Source organism: Apium graveolens, chromosome 10 (genome assembly GCF_009905375.1).
Source record: "Apium graveolens cultivar Ventura chromosome 10, ASM990537v1, whole genome shotgun sequence".
Lineage (NCBI taxonomy): Eukaryota > Viridiplantae > Streptophyta > Magnoliopsida > Apiales > Apiaceae > Apium > Apium graveolens.
This window is the reverse complement of record NC_133656.1, coordinates 235,018,241-235,040,425: the sequence shown is the minus strand read 5'-3', so window position 1 is coordinate 235,040,425 and position 22,185 is coordinate 235,018,241. Positions and strand designations below refer to the sequence as shown.

General features: G+C 34.0%; 2 protein-coding genes across 2 annotated transcripts; one reads left to right on the top strand and one right to left on the bottom strand.

The window, feature by feature from the left end:
• Positions 1–11,299: 11,299 nt before the first annotated feature.
• On the top strand, positions 11,300–13,691 carry LOC141688796 (uncharacterized). The gene is made up of 5 exons (XM_074492909.1): positions 11,300–11,457; positions 11,549–11,646; positions 11,754–11,853; positions 12,745–12,927; positions 13,363–13,691. The coding sequence occupies exons 1-5, from the start codon at positions 11,404–11,406 to the stop codon at positions 13,483–13,485; spliced, it is 558 nt and encodes a 185-aa protein (XP_074349010.1). The 5' UTR covers positions 11,300–11,403; the 3' UTR covers positions 13,486–13,691.
• A 409-nt stretch (positions 13,692–14,100) lies between these two features.
• LOC141689347 (cyclic nucleotide-gated ion channel 17) lies at positions 14,101–22,185 on the bottom strand. Its single transcript, XM_074493623.1, has 7 exons — positions 21,869–22,185; positions 20,254–20,803; positions 19,342–19,554; positions 18,871–19,169; positions 17,140–17,251; positions 15,527–15,763; positions 14,101–15,133 (listed from the first exon to the last, which is right to left on the bottom strand). The coding sequence occupies exons 1-7, from the start codon at positions 21,895–21,897 to the stop codon at positions 14,402–14,404; spliced, it is 2,172 nt and encodes a 723-aa protein (XP_074349724.1). The 5' UTR covers positions 21,898–22,185; the 3' UTR covers positions 14,101–14,401.

Sequence of the window (22,185 nt, the reverse complement as noted above, 5' to 3'; positions counted from 1 at the left end):
GAGCAAAATACAGATATTTTGCTAAGAACACGAAAAATACAGGATCTATTCGGATGGATGTTGTGAATGATCTTGCTAATTATTTTGTAGAATGCTTGAAGAATAAATTACCTCTAAACGAGTTGGGGTTTTGTTCTATACATTAAGGTCCAGGCCTAACAGACATGGAGATCATTCTTGGGCGGCCTAAGTTATCATGGTTACAGCTCTTAAGGCTACATAACTGTCAGGGAAAGAGGTGAAGTCCTCTCGCGCGTAGGGGAGAGGCGTTGGTACCTGTAGACCTTAAATGCGATCCCTGACGATTTGTGCATATGTTACAGCCCATTTAATAACACTCACGCGACCCCATGGAAGCCTTTTACCATGAACCTTTTGATAAATATAGTAAAAAATATACCAATGAAGCACCCCCTTAGAAGTTGCGAGGCGACCCCAAGGGAGTTGACCTGCACGTCTTCGAACATTAATTGGTCTTCAAATTGATGTTATGAACATGAGACGACGATTGGAGAGGGCTCGCTGCTCAGGGTAATAGCGAGCTGGATGGTCGCTAGTCATCCTATAAGAGCATATAATGACCCCTCCCCTAAGAAGGTTACTTCTGAAATTATATATGATCCTTAGATGTGCTCACGTTGGTAATCATATTTGTGCCCATTAATGATTATGAGCTTAAAGTATGTATCCGTTAGTGTAACAGCCCGCCTTTCGGACTATTAAATCTAAATACAAAAACCTAAATAAAATAGATTCTTTATTCGATAAACAAAATATCCACTAAAGTCAAAGCACCGATCAATCTTATTAAATCAAAATCATAAAATCAGAGTCGCGACTCCATAAATCCAATAATAAATATCTAGCAGATAACTCAATATTTATTCGATAACAACGATAATCTTTATTCAAAAGCAAATAGCACGAAAATCCACACAGTTCACATCCTTAGATTCCGAAAGCTGAAAGCTGAAATATATTAAAATATTGAGCTGCAAAGCCCAACAAATAACCATCGTATGACATCTCCAAAATATTATTTTCGAGAAGTTCAAAAATTCTGAATTTCTAAATCAATCAAATAATCTTTAACAGAACAAAAATATTTTATTCTCAGAGTTCTAAATTATGGTCACACTATGCCAGCGACACGGCTCTATAATCGATGATTCGATGGGGCTTGTTTACGCCCTCGTTTTTTTTTCCGGAACTTTACGCCCTCGTTAAGACAAACTCAACAATGCATTTATGTGTTCCGGAACGTGCGTAAAACTAATTCTATATTCAATGTATCACACTACCCAATGATCGAGTTCTATAATTCGATGCGCAATCTAAGACCGGGAAAATTCCATAAAAATATTTTTTTCTAAATTCTATTTTCGATATCAAAATTTTGGAAATCAAATCAAACAAATATATTATAAAACAGATTTAATAAGTGAGCAATGAAAAGTCACTTACCTCAAATGCGACTAAACACTCAAATTAATCACCAAAAAATCCAATAATTTTTATAAACAAACAAAGCACAATTAATTATGATTCTTGAAACAATAACAACCTAAATATTGTTAATGTCAATAACCATTTAGCCAAGTTTAACAAAACAAACTGTCACACGCCAGTGCGCACTAAAATTAATTAAACAATAAATCGATCAAACTAATTCTCTTTTCCAATAAATTCTAATCAAACCTATATTTCACGTTGACCGAAATCAATAGATTTATATAAAAAAAAGTGGTTTAATTCACTTAGCACATTAACCACGAACTAATTTTTAAGATGTAAAATTTTCAAGTAAGGCTATAAACAATTTAAGCAAAACATGCGACCATGTCAAGTACTGAATGCTTGTACCAATTTATTAATTATCGCGCATGCATAGCAATAGAATTCTAACAATACATGACACATTCAATTATATATATTATATATAAAATTCAACCTAAATTGAATGACCTTATATATTTAAGAACAATTAATTAAACATATAACATAGGTTAATTTTTTTATATCAAACTAATGAACTGAAACATGATTACAAGCAAACATACGCAACCTATGTTCAACAATTATACAAAACGATAGAGTTTAGCAAATAATGCATGGTCGAATATTTCATAAAACAATGGACTTAAGTTTGCATGAAATTAGTTAACACATAAGAGCATTCACACAATAATAGTATACTAACATCATAAGAAAAGTACAAAGAAAAATGTACCTTTTTCGCGAATTCTTTACGTCTCTTATTCGTATTGAACGGGTCTTTATATAGGCTATCAACCCTAAATTTAATTAGGTAATTTTAAAACTTACTCCTAAAATTTTAGAACATCTCCAAGTAACTTTCAAAAATAAAATATTTGATACAAACAAATACCTAAACTAAAAAGATTTTGATTTTCTAATTTATTCTCATACTTCTTTCCAAAAATAACAATTTTTTTCTCAACTCTAATAACTTGCACAAAAAGTTTTCTAATTTAAAATAGTTATCTAAACAAATTAATATCTAATATCTAATAAAAAAATTAAAATAAAAATTACGGATTTTACATTTTTCCTTCCTTAAAAGAATTTGATCCCCAAATTTATAAAAAATAAATTAAATAATTCACTAAAAAAAGAAATTATACTTTAATTGCGACAATTGTCATTTCTTTTGAGCTGAAACACAAGTCATTTGCACATCTTGTTATCTGCTTCCTTTCTTGGTGGCGGATTGTTAGGATATTGAGCAATTCTGTGTCCGACTTTCCCACAATGAAAACACGTGCCTCTATTCCAACGACAGTTGGTATGTGCATGGTTCCCGCCACACCTAGTGCGGTTTTCTTGATTTTCTTGACCACCAACTTGATCGTATACATGTTGTTTCTTGAATGGTCCCCCTTGAAAAGATTGACCACCAGCTTGAGCGAACCGTCTCTTATTCCAGCTGCCATTTGCCTTTTCAGATTCTGCCAAGCCTCTCTCAATCACTAAAGCCTTGTTGAGGACAGCCTCGTACGTCTGAAGTTCAAACGACTCCACAGAATTCCTAATGTCACTTCGAAGTCCCTCTTCCAATCTTCATGCTCGGCTGCTCTCATTTGCCACTAAGGTTGGTGCGTACTTCGCAAGCTTTGAAGACTCTGCTTCATATTCAATGACGGTTCTTTCACCTTGCTGAAACCGAATGAAGTCCCTCTATTCCTGTAAACGAACTGTTCTTGGAAAGTACTTGTCCTCCAAAGCCTTCTTGAATTTTGCCCATGAGTACGGTTCAAGATTTTCTTTAAGATTCGATGTTCTCTCGTTCTTTCTCTTTTCCATGAGCCATCTGATAAGTGGATTTTATATCTACTTGGAACGCTTCATTAGAAGTTTAAGTTGGTATTTTGGACTCAAGTTATTGGTATTTTTGATGTGTTTTGTGTTATTGCATTACACGCATTAGTTGGATGAATAAATGAGCTTTTAAAAGAAATTTACTGAAAGAAGGTCAGGTTATGAAGTCAAGACCATTCTCATGTTGAAGATCATCTCGATAGCTTCGCGTGGACTATTGAATCTCCAAATTCTGACAAACAGTACTCAAGTTACAGCAGAAACAAGAAAATGAAAAAAGTCCGAAGGCATAGCGTGCCTGCGCGTGAAGCGGGGCGGCCGCGCCAGGTTTGCAGATGCGCGCATGCCCGCGTGGAGTGTGGGGCGGCCGCGCCACAGTCCGGAGCCAGAATCCTGATTTGACTTGAACTTGAAGATTTTGAGGGCCCAGGTCGTCCAGAAGCATATTTAAGCCAATAATAATTTGTTTTTAATAACAAGGAGCCAGTGGAGAGCAATACGAAGACCTAGAGAGTACAATACGGCTACGGAGAAGAAGACTTTTCTTCATTTTCCCTCCTTAAAAGAATTTGGTCCCCAATTTTATAAAAAATAAATTAAATAAGTCACTAAAAAAAGAAATGATACTTTAATTGCGACAATTGTCATTTCTTTTGAGCTGAAACACAAGTCATTTGCACATCTTGTTATATGCTTCCTTTCTTGGTGGCGGATTGTTAGGACATTGAGCAATTCTATGTCCGACTTCCCCACAATGAAAACACGTGCCTCTATTCCAACGACATTCTGTATGTGCATGGTTTCCGCCACACCTAGTGCGGTTTTCTTGATTTTCTTGACCACCAACTTGATCGTATACATGTTGTTTCTTGAATGGTCCCCCTTGAAAAGATTGACCACCAGCTTGAGCGAACCGTCTCTTATTCCAGCTGCCATTTGCCTTTTCAGATTCTGCCAAGCCTCTCTCAATCACTAAAGCCTTGTTGAGGACAGCCTCGTACGTCTGAAGTTCAAACGACTCCACAGAATTCCTAATGTCACTTCGAAGTCCCTCTTCCAATCTTCATGCTCGGCTGCTCTCATTTGCCACTAAGGTTGGTGCGTACTTCGCAAGCTTTGCAGACTCTGCTTCATATTCAATGACGGTTCTTTCACCTTGCTGAAACCGAATGAAGTCCCTATATTTCTGTAAACGAACTGTTCTTGGAAAGTACTTGTCCTCCAAAGCCTTCTTGAATTTTGCCCATGAGTACGGTTCAAGATTTTCTTTAAGATTCGATGTTCTCTCGTTCTTTCTCTTTTCCATGAGCCATCTGATAAGTGGATTTTATATCTACTTGGAACGCTTCATTACAAGTTTAAGTTGGTATTTTGGACTCAAGTTATTGGTATTTTTGATGTGTTTTGTGTTATTGCATTACACGCATTAGTTGGATGAATAAATGAGCTTTTAAAAGAAATTTACTGAAAGAAGGTTAGGTTATGAAGTCAAGACCATTCTCATGTTGAAGATCATCTCGATAGCTTCACGTGGACTATTGAATCTCCAAATTCTGACAAATAGAACTCAAGTTACAGCAGAAACAAGAAAATGAAGAAAAGTCCGAAGGCACAGCGTGCCTGTGCGGGAAGCGGGGCGGCCGCGCCAGGTTTGCAGATGCGCGCATGCCCGCGTGGAGTGTGGGGCGGCCGCGCCACAGTCCGGAGCCAGAATCTTGATTTGACTTGAACTTGAAGATTTTGAGGGCCCAGGTCATCCAGAAGCATATTTAAGCCAATAATAATTTGTTTTTAATAACAAGGAGCCAATGGAGAGCAATACGAAGACCCAGAGAGCACAATACGGCTACGGAGAAGAAGACTTTTGTATTCTTCAATATAGTTGACACTTTGGATTCTTGTTTTCGATTTGTTTTTTAACCCTAGTACTCTTATATTGTTTATTATCATGTTTTCATTGGAACCCATGGTGACGATGAGTTCGATTATGAACTAATCGTTGTCATGGGGTTCTAACAGATTTATCTATGGACTTCAATAGTTAATTATTTTAAATCTTTTGTGTGTGGTGATTTATGATTTCATAGTTTGGTTGTGCTTATTCATTTTTGATGCGTAGCTAACATCTAAGATTGTTTGTTAATCTCTATTGAAGCGAAAGTGAATATAGAGGTTTAGAACTTGTCATGCTAGCATAGGCTTATGTATGAATTGACATGCATAATTTGTGGGTAATTTTAACCATCTTATTCACCATATGTAATCAATATAGATAACTTGCTTTTAAACCATTATGTTTTTAATCTTTATAGACATATAGGGACTAAGCATAATTTGGTGTATATTCAACTTCTATCTTAATTATGGATGTTTGATAGTAGGGTATACGTACAACGAAAGTTAGCGTATACTAATTTCGTGTTATCTGATTAGTTGTCATCATCATCACATGCTCGGGTTAAAGACATAAAATTTGAATGAAGTATTTAATAAAGTTACAATCCCATGTTTATTCTCATACAAGTAATTCAATTTTTTATTCTCTTAGTTAATGTTATTTAGTATAATCTCTTAGTTAAATCAAAACTCAAATTGTTATTTGTATTAGCATTGAATGATAACCATACATTATTGCATAAGTGCATAATCTGAACTTAACCTAAACCAGTCTCTGTGAGAATGAACTTGACTTATATCTTATACTACTTGCGATCGCGTACGCTTGCGTGTATTTTCGCATTTGATTTACAGCGAACACCACCGGTCGTAAGCACTTCCTTGCAATTGATACACAACTAAGGTCACTTTCTGCTGCTCATTGCTCCCAAGAAGTCTGAAGGCCTTTTCCATCTCTTGGATCCACATCTCAACAATAGCCGGGTCTATAGCTCAATCGAAAGTTGTCGGGTTCAAACGCTTGAGCTGAGAGACGATGTTGGGATTTGGTTGTTGATTCACAACTACAGCTAGAGTTTCAGCCAGCTGATCAAAGACGTTTCCTCCTTCATCATTATTTCCCTGATTGTCATTGTTCTGATTTTCGTTGTTGTTCTGGTTGTTACCGTTCTCCCCGTCCATCTTTTCTAAAACACACAAAACAATTTCTAAACTTAGTCAATGATCAAAAAACACAAAAGTCAAGCGTATCAAATAATCACACAAACAAATACCTAAATCCAATATAATTTCCTAAAACCTATATGATAGTCTACAAGATCGCATCCTAGGGAATGTACTAGTCCCATACCTAATACACTCCGAAGAACAACCTGCTCTAATACCAACTGTAACAGCCCGCCTTTGCGGACTATTAATTCTAAATACAAAAACCTAAATAAAATAGATTCTTTATTCGATAAACAAAATACCCACTAAAGTCAAAGCACATGTCAAACTTATTAAATCAAAATCATAAAATCAGAGTCGCAGCTCCATAAATCCGATAATAAATGTCTAGCAGATAACTCATTTTTTATTCGATAACAACGATAATGTTTATTCAAAAGCAAATATCATGAAAATCCACACAATTCACATCCTTAGATTCCGAAAGCTGAAACCTGAAATATATTAAAACAATGAGTTGCAAAGCCCAGCAATCGTATGACCGCTCCAAAATATTATTTTGGATAAGTTCAAAAATTCTGAATTTCTAAATCAATCAAATAATCTTTAACAGAACAAAAATATTTTATTCCCAGAGTTCTATATTACGGTCACACTATGCCAGCGGCACGGCTCTATATTCGATGATTCGATGATGCTAGTTTACGTCCTCGTTAAGACAAACTCAACAAGGCATCTATGTGTTCCGGAACATGCGTAAAACTAGTTCCATATTCTATGTATCACACTACCCTGTGATCAGGTTCTATAATTCGATGCGCAATCTAAGACCGGGGAAATTCCATAAAAAATATATTTTCTAAATTCTATTTTCGATATCAAAATTTTGGAAATCAAATCGAACAAATATATTATAAAATAGATTTAATAAGTGAGTAACGAAAAGTCACTTACATCAAATGTAACTGAACACTCAAATTAATCACCAGAAAATCCTATAATTTTTATAAATAAACAAAGTATTATTAATTATGAATCTTGAAACAATAACAACTTAAATAGTGTTAATGTCAATAACCATTTAGCAAAGTTTAACAAAACAAACTGTCACACGCCAGTGCCCACTAAAATTAATTAAACAATAAATCGATCAAACTAATTCTCTTTTTCCAATAAATATTAAACAAACCTATATTTCACGTTGACCGAAATTAATAAATTTATATAAAAAACTGGTTTAATTCACTTAGCACATTAACCACGAACTAAATTTTAAGATGTAAAATTTTCAGGTAAGGCTATAAATAATTTAGCAAAACACGCGATTATGTCAAGTACCGAATGCTTGTACCAATTTATTAATTATCGTGCACGCATAACAATAGAATTCTAACAATACATGACACATTTAATTATATATATTATATACAAAATTCAACCTAAATTGAATGACCTTATATATTAAAGTACAATTAATTAAACATATAACATAGGTTAATTTTTTAATATAAAACTCATGAACTGAAACATGATTACAAGCAAACATACGTAACATATGTTCAACAATTAAACAAAACGATAGAGTTTAGCAAATAATGCATGGCCGAATATTTCACAAAACAATGGATTTAAGTTTGCATGTAATTAGTTAACACGTAAGAGTATTCACACAATAATAGTATACTAATATCAGAAGAAAAGTACAAAGAAAAACGTACCTTTTTCACGAATTATGTCGTCTCTTATTCGTATTTAACGGGTCTTTATATAGGCTATCAACCTTGAATTTAATTATGTAATTTTAAAACTTACTCCTAAAATTTTAGAACCTCTCCAAGTAAATTCCAAAAATAAAATATGTGATATACACAAATACTTAAACTAAAAGGATTTTGATTTTCTAATTTATTCCCATACTTCTTTCCACAAATAACATTTTTTTCTCAACTCTAATAACTTGCACAAAAAATTTCTGAAATATTATAATTTAAAATATTTATCTAAATAAATTAATATCTAATAAATAAATTAAAATAAAATTACGTATTTTACAGTTGGGGCTGTTTAGCACCCATGTCAAAACTGGGTATAACAAGTCGCATCTGTTTGGCTAGTAAAATCGAATTATACGTTGTTAATCCTTAGATTATTTTATATACACATTAATTTATTTTGAAAATATATACTATCTATATTATTATTTAATATAAGAACTTAAACGATTTCTGTCATTTATTAGCAATATATAATTACTAATAACTAACCACTTATTTTTTTTCAAATAAAATATCAATTACCTTTTTCATCTACAACATGTTATGTTTCATATTTTTTTTCAACTAAAACACCTCCTCAAAAATATCACGCTATACAAAATTTCTTTTTCAACTACAATAACTTTTCTATTTTTTACAACTAAAATAACTCCTTTTTCAATTATATCACAAGCAATTCAATAAAATAGAATAATTATGTTATAATTATTAATTACTAATCAATTAACTATTTCACTTAAAACACATTACTTTTTCTATTTTCTATAACCAAGTATCTTTCTCTTCCTAAATTAACACGGGGAATTCTATTTAATTAAATAAAAAATAACATTATAAATATTTCAAATAATACGCATTATAAATTTAATTGAAATTAATGATATAATAATAATTTTCAATTCGAATTAGAATAAAAAACATACAATATTAAAGAAAATAAGTATATTACACGAGTTATAAACTAATAATTATAAATACAATTTTGGTAAATTTATAAACCATAAAATTCCCATAAAATGCATTTATTCATAAAGAAGATACATGATACATAAAATTTGGTAAGTATTATAATATAGATTTACATAATAATTTGTTATATTTACATGTATTATGTTTTTAACAAATTCGTTTGAAGAATAAATTATCCATTATAAAAAAATACCAAAAAGACTATTTTTCTAAGATTTTTTGCAATTAAACTATCTTCTAAAAAATATTTGGAAAAATACTATGTAGCAAAAATTAACCATATATGCAAATGGTCAGTATTGAGTTTTTCCAGTTGCATCTAATTGCATTGAGTTGAACAAATATCTTATTTTTGCAAAAAAAATTAAAAAATATTTTATTGCAATTATAAAAAAACTGATATTAGTTTTACAAATTTATCTTTGAACTTGCCTATTTTTCGAAAAATCCCTAAATTATATTAGCTTAGAATATATGATTATAAACTATCAATAAAATAATAATGCAAGCAGATTCTAACAGAGTTAAGCTTTGAGATGTTCAAAAAATCCGAAGACCGAAATCAGATCCGGAAAAAAGCCCGAAAAGCCTAGCCCGGTTCGGCCCGGCCAGCGGATCTTAAATGGGCCTCCTTTTTCTCGAAAATTTGGCCCGACCCGAAACTCGAAAAAGCTCGGATAAAAGGCCGGATAAAAAAAAGCCTGATTCGGCCCGGATAAAAACCCGGGCTTTTTGAAAAACCCGATTAAAAAATCGAATTTTAATATAAAATTTGAAAATATACAATAATTTTTATGATTTTTAAAATCTTATATTATAATATTAGAAGTAATTAAGGTAGATATGATTATTTATATATTATATTAAAAAATAATTATTTATTTCGGTGTCTAAACTACTTTATCTGATATATCAAGATATTATTTTCTGTGGTATTTAAACTGCCCATAATTCGAGTTATAAAATATTAATATATTTTTTTAAAAGTAAAGTTCTATGGAGTCCACCTTTTAATTGGAGTCCTCGGAATCCATATATGTTCTGCAAGTAAAATATAGCTTAAAATATTGCAAAACATTTTATTTTTCGACAAACATCACTATTCTATTAAAAATCTTGTAGATTGCATACATTTTACAAGCAGAACATTGCAAAAATATATTATTCTACAAAATATGTTTAGTTTGCAGAACATAAATGTTCATGTTGCAGAACATACATATTGTACTGTAAATATATGAGATTTGCATGATTTTGTTGAAGTTATGCTATTTGTGTAACATGTTTTGCAAAATAACACGTTTTACAATATATTTTATTTGAAGAACGTAGATGGACTCCGAGGACTCCGACAAAAAGGTGGACTCCATAGAACTCAGCCTTTAATATCTAAATAAAAAGTCCGGATTAAATCCGGTTCGGCTCGATCTGGCCAGGCCAGCGGACCTCAAACAGGCCTTATATATCTTAGGAAACCCGGCCCGTCCCAGCCCGACCAAATTTTTAGAAAAGCCCAACCCGATCCGTTTTAAAAAAAACCGGAATTTTTAAAGTCCGGATAAAACCCGGTCCGATGAGTTTTTTTATGCGTCTCTAGTTAAGCTTCAGTAAATAAATTTTAGAATAATGAAAGCAAACCAAATATACTCAGTATATACCGTTTGAAGCAGTGTCTAGGGAGGATAACATATACGCTGATCATGCTGCTATTCTAAAAAATAGGGAGACTTATTGCATGAAAAAAAAGAGTGTGATAAAATTACATAGTAACACAAATGACAACTACTAATACAATAAAAGAATATACGAGACAAATTTATGAAAATAAAAAATGTGAAGGAGATAAACTCGAGTACATGATTGTATTTACATAAGTAATTACAAGTACACCTTTCTAAAATTAAAATGCTTATGTTATCAAACTCATAGACAAAATGACAAATACGAGACAATCATCAATATTATCCTTACAACACTAACGCATTCTCATTATCCGCAACACCGTCAACAACACCGTCAATTTGAATTACCAAATAAATTATATTTCTTGAAATACCTAAAATTAAATTACCAAAATAATTAGCAAAAGAAAAAAAATTGAAACAATTTGTTTGTCACCGGATCCGACCCGACCGACCCGACCGACCCGACCCACTATAACAAAATAGCAATTACAAATCACACACAGCTACTTGAGTTCGAGATTTACAAAATCAAAAGGCCCCTCTGATTTTCAATCGATTATTATTTATCGATGGCTCCTCCGCCCAGATCCGGCGATGCAATTTTCGCTAACGTCGACCGAGTTGTAAGCGATTCACTCACTCACTCACTCACTCGTCATTTTTAAAATCATTTGATTTTTTATTATTATGTGTTATTATGATGTTTATATACAGAACGCTGAGCTTTTTACTCTAACATATGGTGCAATTGTGAGACAACTGCTCACAGATCTGGAAGAGGTCGATGAAGTTAACAAACAGCTCGATCAAATGTATTTTCCTTTTTTTAATTTGTTATTAATTATGTAATTTGATTATATAATTTGATGTAATTTAATGTAATTGAGTGTGTGTTTTGGTGTATGTGTGTGTTTTATAGGGGTTATAATATCGGGATTCGTTTGATCGATGAGTTTCTTGCTAAATCGAATGTCTCCACTTGTGTCGATTTTAAGGAGACTGCTGATGTTATTGCCAAGGTACCTTTTTTGAAGCTTTGTTGTACTGTCAATTGGAATGTTCGTGATATCGTATTGAAATTGTTGTTTTTGTGAGATATTATAGGATTCTGTTTTATCTTGAGGTATGTATGTTTTTTTGGGGATATTGTGGATTATTATGGTTTGTGGTGTTTATAGCTGTTAATGTGGAGAGGGTAGCGATTAATGATGAACGCGATGTTACTTGACAAAATGTGTGTTTAGTTATGATTGGGTATACGTGAGTACATGTACTTTATTACAATGGGATGGATACGAATCAACAGATAGTCTAGGTACATCCGACTCGTGCAGATATTTAGTATTCTGCTTCTTTAATTCGGAAGATGTTTTTCTATTCCAATGATTGAAAACAGGAAATAGATGAGTGCCGCCCTTATGAATTATTTATGGTGTCTTATGTCTGTATAACATGTGTGTGTGTGTGTGATCTTTACTTGTTGCGATGTTTTGTCTCTTTTGTGATTGGCTGCTCTGGAAGCAAGTTGATTCGCTAATATATGCACCTTAATAAAAATTACAAACACGTCAACTAAGAAATTTTATAAAGAAATAACTCGCTCCATGTTCCTTTTTTTGAAGTCGCTCCACGTTTCTTTTTTAAGAAACAACTTGCTCTGTGTTAATTTATTTGAGCTTCTCGGAGTTATCCTCGTATGGCATGCTCCACTAGTTTAAATGTCTAAATTATAAGTATATTAAGTTACGATTTATACATAGTCTTTATCAAATCACTAGTCTAGCTTTCAAGCTTTTTCCCGAAGTATTAAACATTTCTTGTCATCAACTTTACATTTTACATAGGAGCAGTTGATCCTATACTGTATTGATCGATTTCTTACATGCAATTCCGATTTGGTATATGAACAGGTTGGTTTCAAAATGTTTTTAGGGGTCACTGCATCTGTCACTAATTGGGATGCTGAGGGTACAACTTGCAGTATTATATTAGAGGATAACCCACTGGTAGACTTTGTCGAGCTTCCTGATACTTGTCAAGGTCTTTACTATTGCAACATCTTAAGCGGAGTTGTTAGAGGAGCTCTAGAGATGGTAAGTCATTTTCCAACCGCTATTCATAACAAGTAGATACTATAAACTATAAGGAAGTTGTATGCAGAGTTGTTGAGCTTCCTGATCTGTCACTTATAACAGATGTACATACATGCTGTGTAAATATTATAACGCTATTTCATAAGTGCAGTTTTCCTCTTTCTGTAAACATCAGTTAAACAATGTTTAATCATATACCAAACCCGAATGATAAAATATTTACAGGGATTATTAGTAGAGCAAACTTTGTAAGTCTTCAAGCTATTGCATATTCTATTTGTACATTTAGAGTATTAAAGATTATTATGATGATATCAGATCATTTTGTAGACTTACATGTGTATTATCTTGTCCTCATTACATTTTGTTGATATGCCAAGGCCTCAGGATTATTGGTAGACCAATTTATGTCTGCTTCTTTTTCTGCCATTTTAGGTGTCAATGAAGACAGAAATCACATGGGTTCGAGATATGCTTAGAGGAGATGATGCTTTTGAATTACGCTTAAAACTTCTAAAACAAGTCCCCGAGGAGTACCCATACAAAGATGACGAGTAGTAGGTGTTATTTTGGAAAGCATGTATTGCGATTCATTCTGAAGATGCATTACTAAAATGCTAAAAAAATGTAACTCGGAATTTTTGAGTTGCGCAATATTTCTGGCATGCTGGTGGACCTTGGTCTACTTGTTACTTATTACTATGCAACGCTTTTATGTGACTTGACGATCTAATATTATTATAGCTACATACATTAAGACAATATTCTGTTTTTTGATAAAATCGCTTGGTGCACTATTTGTTTTTATTAGGTTAATGCTTATAATCTCTCCTACGAGCGAAATATTAGCATCAGAAAAGGTAGTGTTGGGTGGTCGAAGCTGAGTGGAATTTGGCATAATTGGAACTCTGATCTCTTTCCTGTCTTACACCTGCAGACACCAGCACTAGCATTCTAGTTCACTTTTTGGTGCTGTTTTTTCACATTTTATAACCTTTCGACTAAATTTATCTAAAGAAGTATGGTTGGCAGCCCAGTTCACATTTTGGTGCAGTTTTTTCCTAGCAAGTAGCTCTAATTTGGTAATTATTACCCGAGCATTGTTAAATAACTACCAGAAATGCTAAATAAAGTTGAATAATTTTAAGCACAAATGAAGATGACTAATTAATATTGAGAAAAAGATAAGTTGGTTACATTATCACATTCTTGGTTCTGGAATTTACTGCAAACTGTCTGTTAACAGTTGCAGAAACAGGATCAGATTCAATTACACATAACTTTCATGGACTGAAAAGGCTGTCGCTTTGCGCCACCCTTCTAATAATATACCTTTTCACCAATGGAAGGTCATGTACCTAAACAGTGGAAATGAGGTCTGGGAATACAGTTGTGAAATATAACTACAAGTCTAGAATAAGTTTCAGTTCTGGTAACCTTGTATTATATATACATTATAACTAGTGAGAGGAAACTAATCGTCGGGTTCGCCAGAAAAATCAGGCTCTTCGGGTTTCTTAGGTACATTAGGCAACCCTACATTCTTAATTCTTTGAGCCCCTCTCCTGGTATTTGCAGCAAATCTTGATGCCAATATTGTCACCCCAAGGTTCATTTTTGCCTGAGAATTTTTTAAACTGCCAGACTTGTCTTCTTCATCCTCTTGTTCATCAGCCTCATCAAGACTTTGTTCACTCAAATTAAATGACTCGAGTGCAAGAAGGTCTTTTGCAATCATCTTCCTCTTATGGCGTCTCCAGGCAGCCTGAATGAAGCATGCGGCCCATGTTCTCCAATGGTGGGAGTAGAACCGAAATGTATGCTGAAGCTTCTTGCTATGGAGGCGCCTGAACTGATTGGCCACAAATTTGAGGTCTTCAGCTCGTAATGCAAAAGCTTCCACTTCAACCAGTGCTCTGACTGTTCTAGTTGAAGATGGCAAGTTGCTAGTTGATTTTGGAAGCAAAGCCCATGCCAGCAGTTCCTCACCACAAAAATCTCCAGGTCTTAATGTAATGGAATTAAAGAAGCCGGTGCGTCCCCCATTTGTTGTAGAACTCTCTAATCTCCCCCTTATGATAAAGAGCATTTCTCCCAAGGGGTCTCCCTCACGAACAATGTAGGTATTCTCAGTGCTTAAAGAGGAGACTAAACGCTCACATATAGCATCAAGCAACTGATCATCCATCTGGGAGAAAAATGGGACCTGCCATAAAATAGAATGTTATTACCTGGATGGAAGTAAAATCATTTTTCATCTGTAGTTAGATTTCAATAGGGAAATTTACTGGCAGAAAAGTACTAGATTTCATCCTTAACCAGTATCTATATATGATATATGGTAAATCTTGAATTAATTTGGTTAAGTTTTCAGATCAGATATTCTATGCATGACAGACTATGATCGGGCAAACATGAAGAAATAGGAAAACTTTGGAGCTTAGAAGGTTAAGTATATATATGATCCTTAGACCTTAGTGACTACAGGGTACCCAAGATTCATAATATTTAGTTGTGCCAGACAAAATGTAACAATTCACTAAAAAACGATCAGTTTGTCAGAACATGTAAAATTTTAAAACCAAGGAAAGTAACATACGCGTCGAACAAGGTCCAAGCATAAGTGACGTTGAATGTCTCGACGAAGATCAGCAGGCAAACCATAAAGTATAGTTTCTTCGTCTACTCCCCGTGTTGCAAGCCATTTGTATTGAACAAAACACCTAACCCGTTGCCTCAAATCTTCAGGGAGTTGGCGATGCCTCATCCACTCCTCAGTGTCTCGTCGTTTGAGTCTCCACTCCTCAAGCCTAATTGTCAAGGACTGCAAGTATGTCTACATATGCAGAGACAGAGACCATTGAGAAAAACAAAAACATTCAGAACCAAAAAACACTATCTGAAGAAGTGTATCTGTTACATGCAAATAAATGCAGTCATCGGCCTTTTACAGTACATTCTGAGATCTAAATTCCATCATTACATGAAAGAGTTCAATGAAAGTAGCATGTGTGATGTATGTGTAGTGCAGTAATTATAAAGTATTATAATCAAATTATGAGAAAAAAGATATATATGTAAAAGGTATTCTAGCTATCTTTATCAAGGGCCGATAAAACAAAGATATCAAAGTGTGCAAAATCTTTATGGTTTCTGTTAAGCTATATTAGCATGCAGAAAATTCTTTTTAAATTTAGTCAGGGGCCGAGTGGCTGCAAATACTAACATTCGGTTGTTCGCCGATTCAAGTGGTACGTGAGTTGGTTTAAAGATCATATCATATGGATGATTGGTGTAATTTACTAGGAACTTATAAAGATAGGGGAAGCATAAATCCTCAAAAATTCTTCCAATTAATCCCAGCAGATTTTCTTTCAAAAATATCAAGCTCAGCAACTATCGTATCATTAAAGAAAACTTTAAGGACAGTGAAAAATTTCTGGGTAAACTTAGAGAATTATGATGTATATACCTCCAGGCTCCATCACACAACAATTTTACAAAATTGTGGTCAAAACCTTACGGGACATTTTTATTCCACTATTCAAGTCAAAGGCCAGCAAATTATGGTCCATGATAATCATCTAGTCAAGCATCTAGCATCTACGTACTAGTATATAATTTTCATTTCTTTAGGAATGCTAGTCATAACGATGTACACTAGAGTCGAAAAGTTCGATGAAATATTCATTGTTAGACCCTTTCGCTGTACAACCCTTGAGAATTCGGCTAAAACCTAAAGTAAGCCAGGCAGGTGATTTTTCATAACCTAAACCTTATCGAGTTTAAGATCTGGTAGATGGAAATCTCACTGAAACTAGGTACAGAACTGCTCCTTCGGATGTATGTGTTTGTGCCAGAGCACAGTACCGCAATTTTATCTACTGCTTACATATAGCTATCATGTCACCCTCAGGATTTTAAATAATCCTTTATATAGCTTAAATTGTGTGATCATAAGTTTACCAACTTTACTTTTCTATACAAAAATACTCAACTGATGCGAGAATATGAAACAAAGTTAAGAGAAGGTTTTGATCAAACAACTGAATAAAATTCAACTCAGATATGAAAAAACAAACTTTGGAAGGAACAAAGGGAATTCACTCGACCCAATGTCATGAACTAGATTTACTGTACAGGTTGTTATAATAAAAAACAATTGAAATAACAGAATAGGAGGAAAAGGTAGAGTCAAGCAATTCAACTTACCTGCATATTTCCAATCAAATGCGCAAATAGAACGAGACCCACGATGGCGATGAGTATGGCAAATGCCGTCTCCTCGATATACGTGCTTGTCGATAAATTCTGCCCATATGAACTAGTAGAAGGAACAACATTTGTATGAGATTAATGGATGTGCCAACAAATTAACAGCTAATTTACATCATTTACTCCTGAACAGTAGTGATGAGTGACCTCCGTTAACTCGTGCAGGAAGAAACGAACCTTCTTGGTTGATTTAAGTTTCATAATACTTGAAATAAACCCACTCCATGTTAAGACCAGAACTTCTCAGAGATCCGTACAATTAAAAATGTAAAGTTTAGAGTGTGTGCGCGCGCGGGGGTCACAGCTAATTTACAAATATAAATTAAACAAAACTTGGGATTGCTCTTTTTGTGCTATGTGGAGTTCGGCTCCTCAACAAAACTCTACATAAAGGGGTAAAACTGCATGCATTGACTGAAGAACCTGGAACCCCTTCAACTTGTGTAATTGAAAGTATTAAAAAACTCTTAGAAATAGCCTGGATGTCTGGACCTTAATGCAATTCTTGAGCAAGTTATACTCTTTCTTTTTTATTTTTCTGTTTACGAGTGTTAAGTAACCCGTCCGTCTAAAATCTTAAGGTGTCAGAGAAAGGCCTGGACAGGATTTTATACTCTTTAACACTCCCCCTCAATCGTATGATACGTTTCACTACGACTGACAACAACAAATGCAACAAATACCAATATCCATGCCAATAACAAATATTTAAATTAAACAAATGAGGGTGGGAGGACTCGAACTCGACTCCCTTCCTAAACCGAGCTCTGATACCATGTTAAGTAATCAGTCCGTCTAAAACCTTAAGGTGTCATAGGAAGGTCCGAACAGGATCTTATACTCTTTAACAATGAGTATGCATCTATCCTAAAGTATGCGTATGCTTTACTTTCACTTTTTACCCAGACAAGCCCGAGTATGCCATTACCTATAGAGCTATAGCACCTATAGCGCTTTCATAAGTAAGAGGAGAATTTACATATATCATATAGGATTGTCATTATTGTGTTTATAACTCTTTAAAGCATTAGAACATCTGCTAGATATGCCAATGAGAACTAGATCATGTCTGTCTCTGTTCACATGGCATTTCACATAGTTTGGGAAAAGCAAACAGAATCATAAAGTTCAAACGTATTACACTGATCAAGCACGTGTATTTTTTGTTTGCTATTCAAAGGTGTAGCAAATTTTAGATCTGTTACCTGGACTCTTCATTTTGCCAGACACTAGACAATCGGACATGGGTATGGACTATGGAAAATTGGACACTTATCTCAGGACAAAAACATCAAAATATTGCAGAGCTCGACACTTGGACATGCATCCATGGTGGACACTTCCAACCGCATTCAGGTAACAAAGCATTTTGATAACCAAAAGATATATCCATAAGTTTATAATTCTTAATAAAGCTCTTTTAGTAGTTTACTACTTGCCTATGAGACTAATTTGCCTTTTTGTGGGTACATCGCAGTCAAAATTTATAAATATGTTATTGGTGATATTAACAGAACTTACTACATACTTCAGATTAGCTATCTGCTCTGGAGTCTAATTTAATAAAATTAGAACACCATCTTTTAAACCCGAAAAACATTACTAAGAAGTTCTAACAATGATAATGTTTTGTCGTTCCAAACAACCCAGGGTCTAGAAGAAAAATACCTTAAGTTCTGTAGGCCCCACCACAAACAATAAAAGTACTTCTCCAAAAAATTTGAGGAGACGACATTTTTCTTGATTGCATTTTCAAAGATGCCATACTTAAAGTCAATCTCTTTATCAGGATTACATTTTGAAAACACATTAGTACTGTTAGCCCAAGTCCTGCGAGTATCATGGTTGAAGGCATAACAGTTAAGATATTCGGAGCATTTTTTGGAGCTGGTTTCACTATGGCATATTGATTTCCAGCATGAGGCATGACGGTCAAGTGACAACAAGTACCATGCTGCCCCTAAAACCTACATGAACAGTATAATTTTTAGTGTACTAAACAACACGCTATAGATAGTCTAAATATAATTTTCGCAATTGATTGCCCCATCCATGGGTTTAAATATCATAGTTGAAGTGAGATTTACTCGAACTTAAAACAGAAGAAGATGCAAAAAAAACTATTTTTAAACAACATACATGGCTGGCCAGCATGTAAAGTAGCAGATTATATGCAGCCCCCGCCCAAGCGGTTTTTGTCACAACTCCGTTTGCTTTAATTATTTGTGAGCTTAATGGAAAAATCAGATAAAATCTCGGAATATACTGGAGCAGCACAATCAATGCAAGGGCATTGTTATTATGATTAGCTCCTGGACTTCTGGTAGCAGGAATAACAAACCAGATGACAATCTGCAACAAAGAAAATCATACAATGTATTTGTTCTTAAGAAAAGTGTTATCAGGCAATACTCAATATTAAAAGCTTAGTAATACTAGACACTGCCAAACTGCAATCCACAAATGATTTGATGAAAACTTCTACTTAGTCTGTATTGTTTAGGTAAGCATGATTATTCTAAAATACCTTCTTTTTATCAAAGTCTTATCTGCCTATTCTGGTCATTAAGTCTTACATATTCTATACAAATTAAAATCGCCGAAGTTTTAATAAAGACTTGGCATTTGGCACTGGGACCGTTAGGCTCCTGTGCCTTCTGTGTCGTTCTTCCTCAATTCCATCCTTCCCCCTCCCAAATGTTTATACATACAACAAGGGTAAGTCTCATATGAAAGGAGACTTCATCTACAAAAACAAGATTGGCGGACAATTACACCTTCTCTTGTACAAAATTCTCTGCATTCTCAAAGTACAAGTACAGCAAGAATATGTGCGCATGCGCACACCAATAATGTACAAAATTACTTACCTACTGCATCTACATGTAAAAATGAACATGCACGCAGGAGAAGCATTTTAAAAAAAATTATTATGATTGTTGAGATTAAACATTTGCAATGGTATAATGCTGTGACTTACTGATATAAGATACTAAAATCTAAATTTATGTCTAACACATAAGATCGAGATAGGACTGTAAGACATGTTACCTGAGGAAGGGGCAGTGTAGCAATCAGATCTATAAAGAAGTCAGATCTCATATATCTATGTGCAATCTTCTTGGGGTCCATAACAAGCTCCCCTCTCCCAAACACTCGAGAACTTGGCGCAACATATGCAGTTCGGAACTTAATTACCACATGTAAAATATAGAAAAAATCAGCAATACTCCGGAAACAAGTCACTATAATTCGCAAATTCAAATCCGTCTTCACACACCATGATTCCTTGCTCCCACCAACACTTGGCAAGTAAAAATACAGTGGATCAATAAAAAGTGCCATCAAACACGATACTATGAAAATGCGGTTCCACTGAAGCACAATTTCACTACCCGGATCAAGAATTCTCCGACTCCATGGCTCATAGTCCTCCGAAAACACCTTAGACTTCCCAGATAATTTATTTCTACTAGGTAACACACTGTCTCCTTTTAGCAAGGAAGATGAAACCTTGTATCCCGATGATGACTTTTGTAGATATGAAGGATCAGTTTTTGCCCATAAAGCATCTTTCCTCAACTTTGCATCAGAATAAAACCTACAAGTAAATTATCAGACGGATCACTTAGTATTACTGGATCCCCTGAATAAATGGAAGTAAAAAGTTAATTTAGTATAGAGAAAAAGGTTACAAACTTGACCTTGGCATTGGGTGGGTTTAGCTATAAAATAAACATGTACCAAACCCTGATAACAGATAAGCTGATAATCATTTTAAAATTAAGTACAAACTACGGACACTAAGGTACTAACATAAAAGTTGAATGACTTCATGCATGATTGGCATATACTAATTTTGTAGCCATATTAACAATCTTTAGTTGTATTAAGCTAGCTTCTAGTTCCTTGTTTCTTCAAAAATAATATTGGAAACACAGAGGCTTAAATTGGTTCAAGATTAAACATATTCCCTTTCTATCAGTAGTCTGATTATATAATTTATATATCATCCAGATATATATTTTTTGTTTATTTTATATGGAGTTTCATATAAAGCTTGTGATTTATTGCAAACTACTTGAGCTGAGTGACTTAATCATTCGCTGTAATATTGCTGTATCCAGCAAACCTTTTTACACGGATAAATTAGTATTTGTGGTGTTATTCTCTAAGTATCAAATTACTTTGGAAGTTGTATCAACATTTACAGTTAGCTATGCCTTCCCTAAACTGTATTTCATGTAACCTTCCGCTCCAATTCTTCATTTCTGTCAGAGAAATCCGTATCTACGAGACTACTACAACTGTGACAATCAACTACATGGCAAATCTACATTGTCATAAAGATTCCCCCTCCTTTCCTCGGCTTTGTCAAAAACAGACAAGCATATCTTGAACTGTGATACTCAACCCCATATCTTATCAACAACATACTAAAATTTTACACAAACCAACAGAACTGATTAACATACTAAAGCACACACTGTTTTATACTCCATCTTGATATTCTAGATCCACCACTACCCATCATAATCATTAACATTAAAACTAAATATCAATACCAAAACCATCTGTACTACATAGTAAACTTACAATTATTAAGTACTCAACTTAACTAAACTTAAGAGTGAACAATTAAGCAAGAAAAACTACAAGTGCATACCTCACAAGTTTGTCTTTCTTCACCTCCATACAAAAAAACTGAAAGTGATAGTGATAGTATTATAAAATTATTATATAATCAAGATTTATAAAAGACCCTGAAAACTAGAAAGAAACCAAGATTTATACAAAACCCATTTGAGCAAATGTGAAAAAGAATTGTGGGGTTGTGAATTTTGGGGTCACAGATTTGGAATTTGCAGGAAAAAGAGGGCTGCTTTAGTGGTTAATATTGTAGACTTGTAGTGCTACTAGCACTTTGTTTCTACTGGTCTGTTTATTACACATGTGAATGTGATGACACAACACAAGCAGTGT

Excerpts from the sequence above, each read along its gene's own strand:
- LOC141688796 (XM_074492909.1), top strand. The coding sequence starts at position 11,404 with ATGGCTCCTCCGCCCAGATCCGGCGATGCAATTTTCGCTAACGTCGAC. Across the intron at positions 11,854-12,744 it reads CTGCTGATGTTATTGCCAAG|GTTGGTTTCAAAATGTTTTT; the intron begins GTACCTTTTTTG and ends GTATATGAACAG. Across the intron at positions 12,928-13,362 it reads TTAGAGGAGCTCTAGAGATG|GTGTCAATGAAGACAGAAAT; the intron begins GTAAGTCATTTT and ends CTGCCATTTTAG.
- LOC141689347 (XM_074493623.1), bottom strand. The coding sequence starts at position 21,897 with ATGGAGGTGAAGAAAGACAAACTTGTGAG. Across the intron at positions 19,170-19,341 it reads TTTACATGCTGGCCAGCCAT|GTTTTAGGGGCAGCATGGTA; the intron begins GTATGTTGTTTA and ends CTGTTCATGTAG. Across the intron at positions 17,252-18,870 it reads TGGGGCCTACAGAACTTAAG|TTCATATGGGCAGAATTTAT; the intron begins GTATTTTTCTTC and ends TCCTTCTACTAG.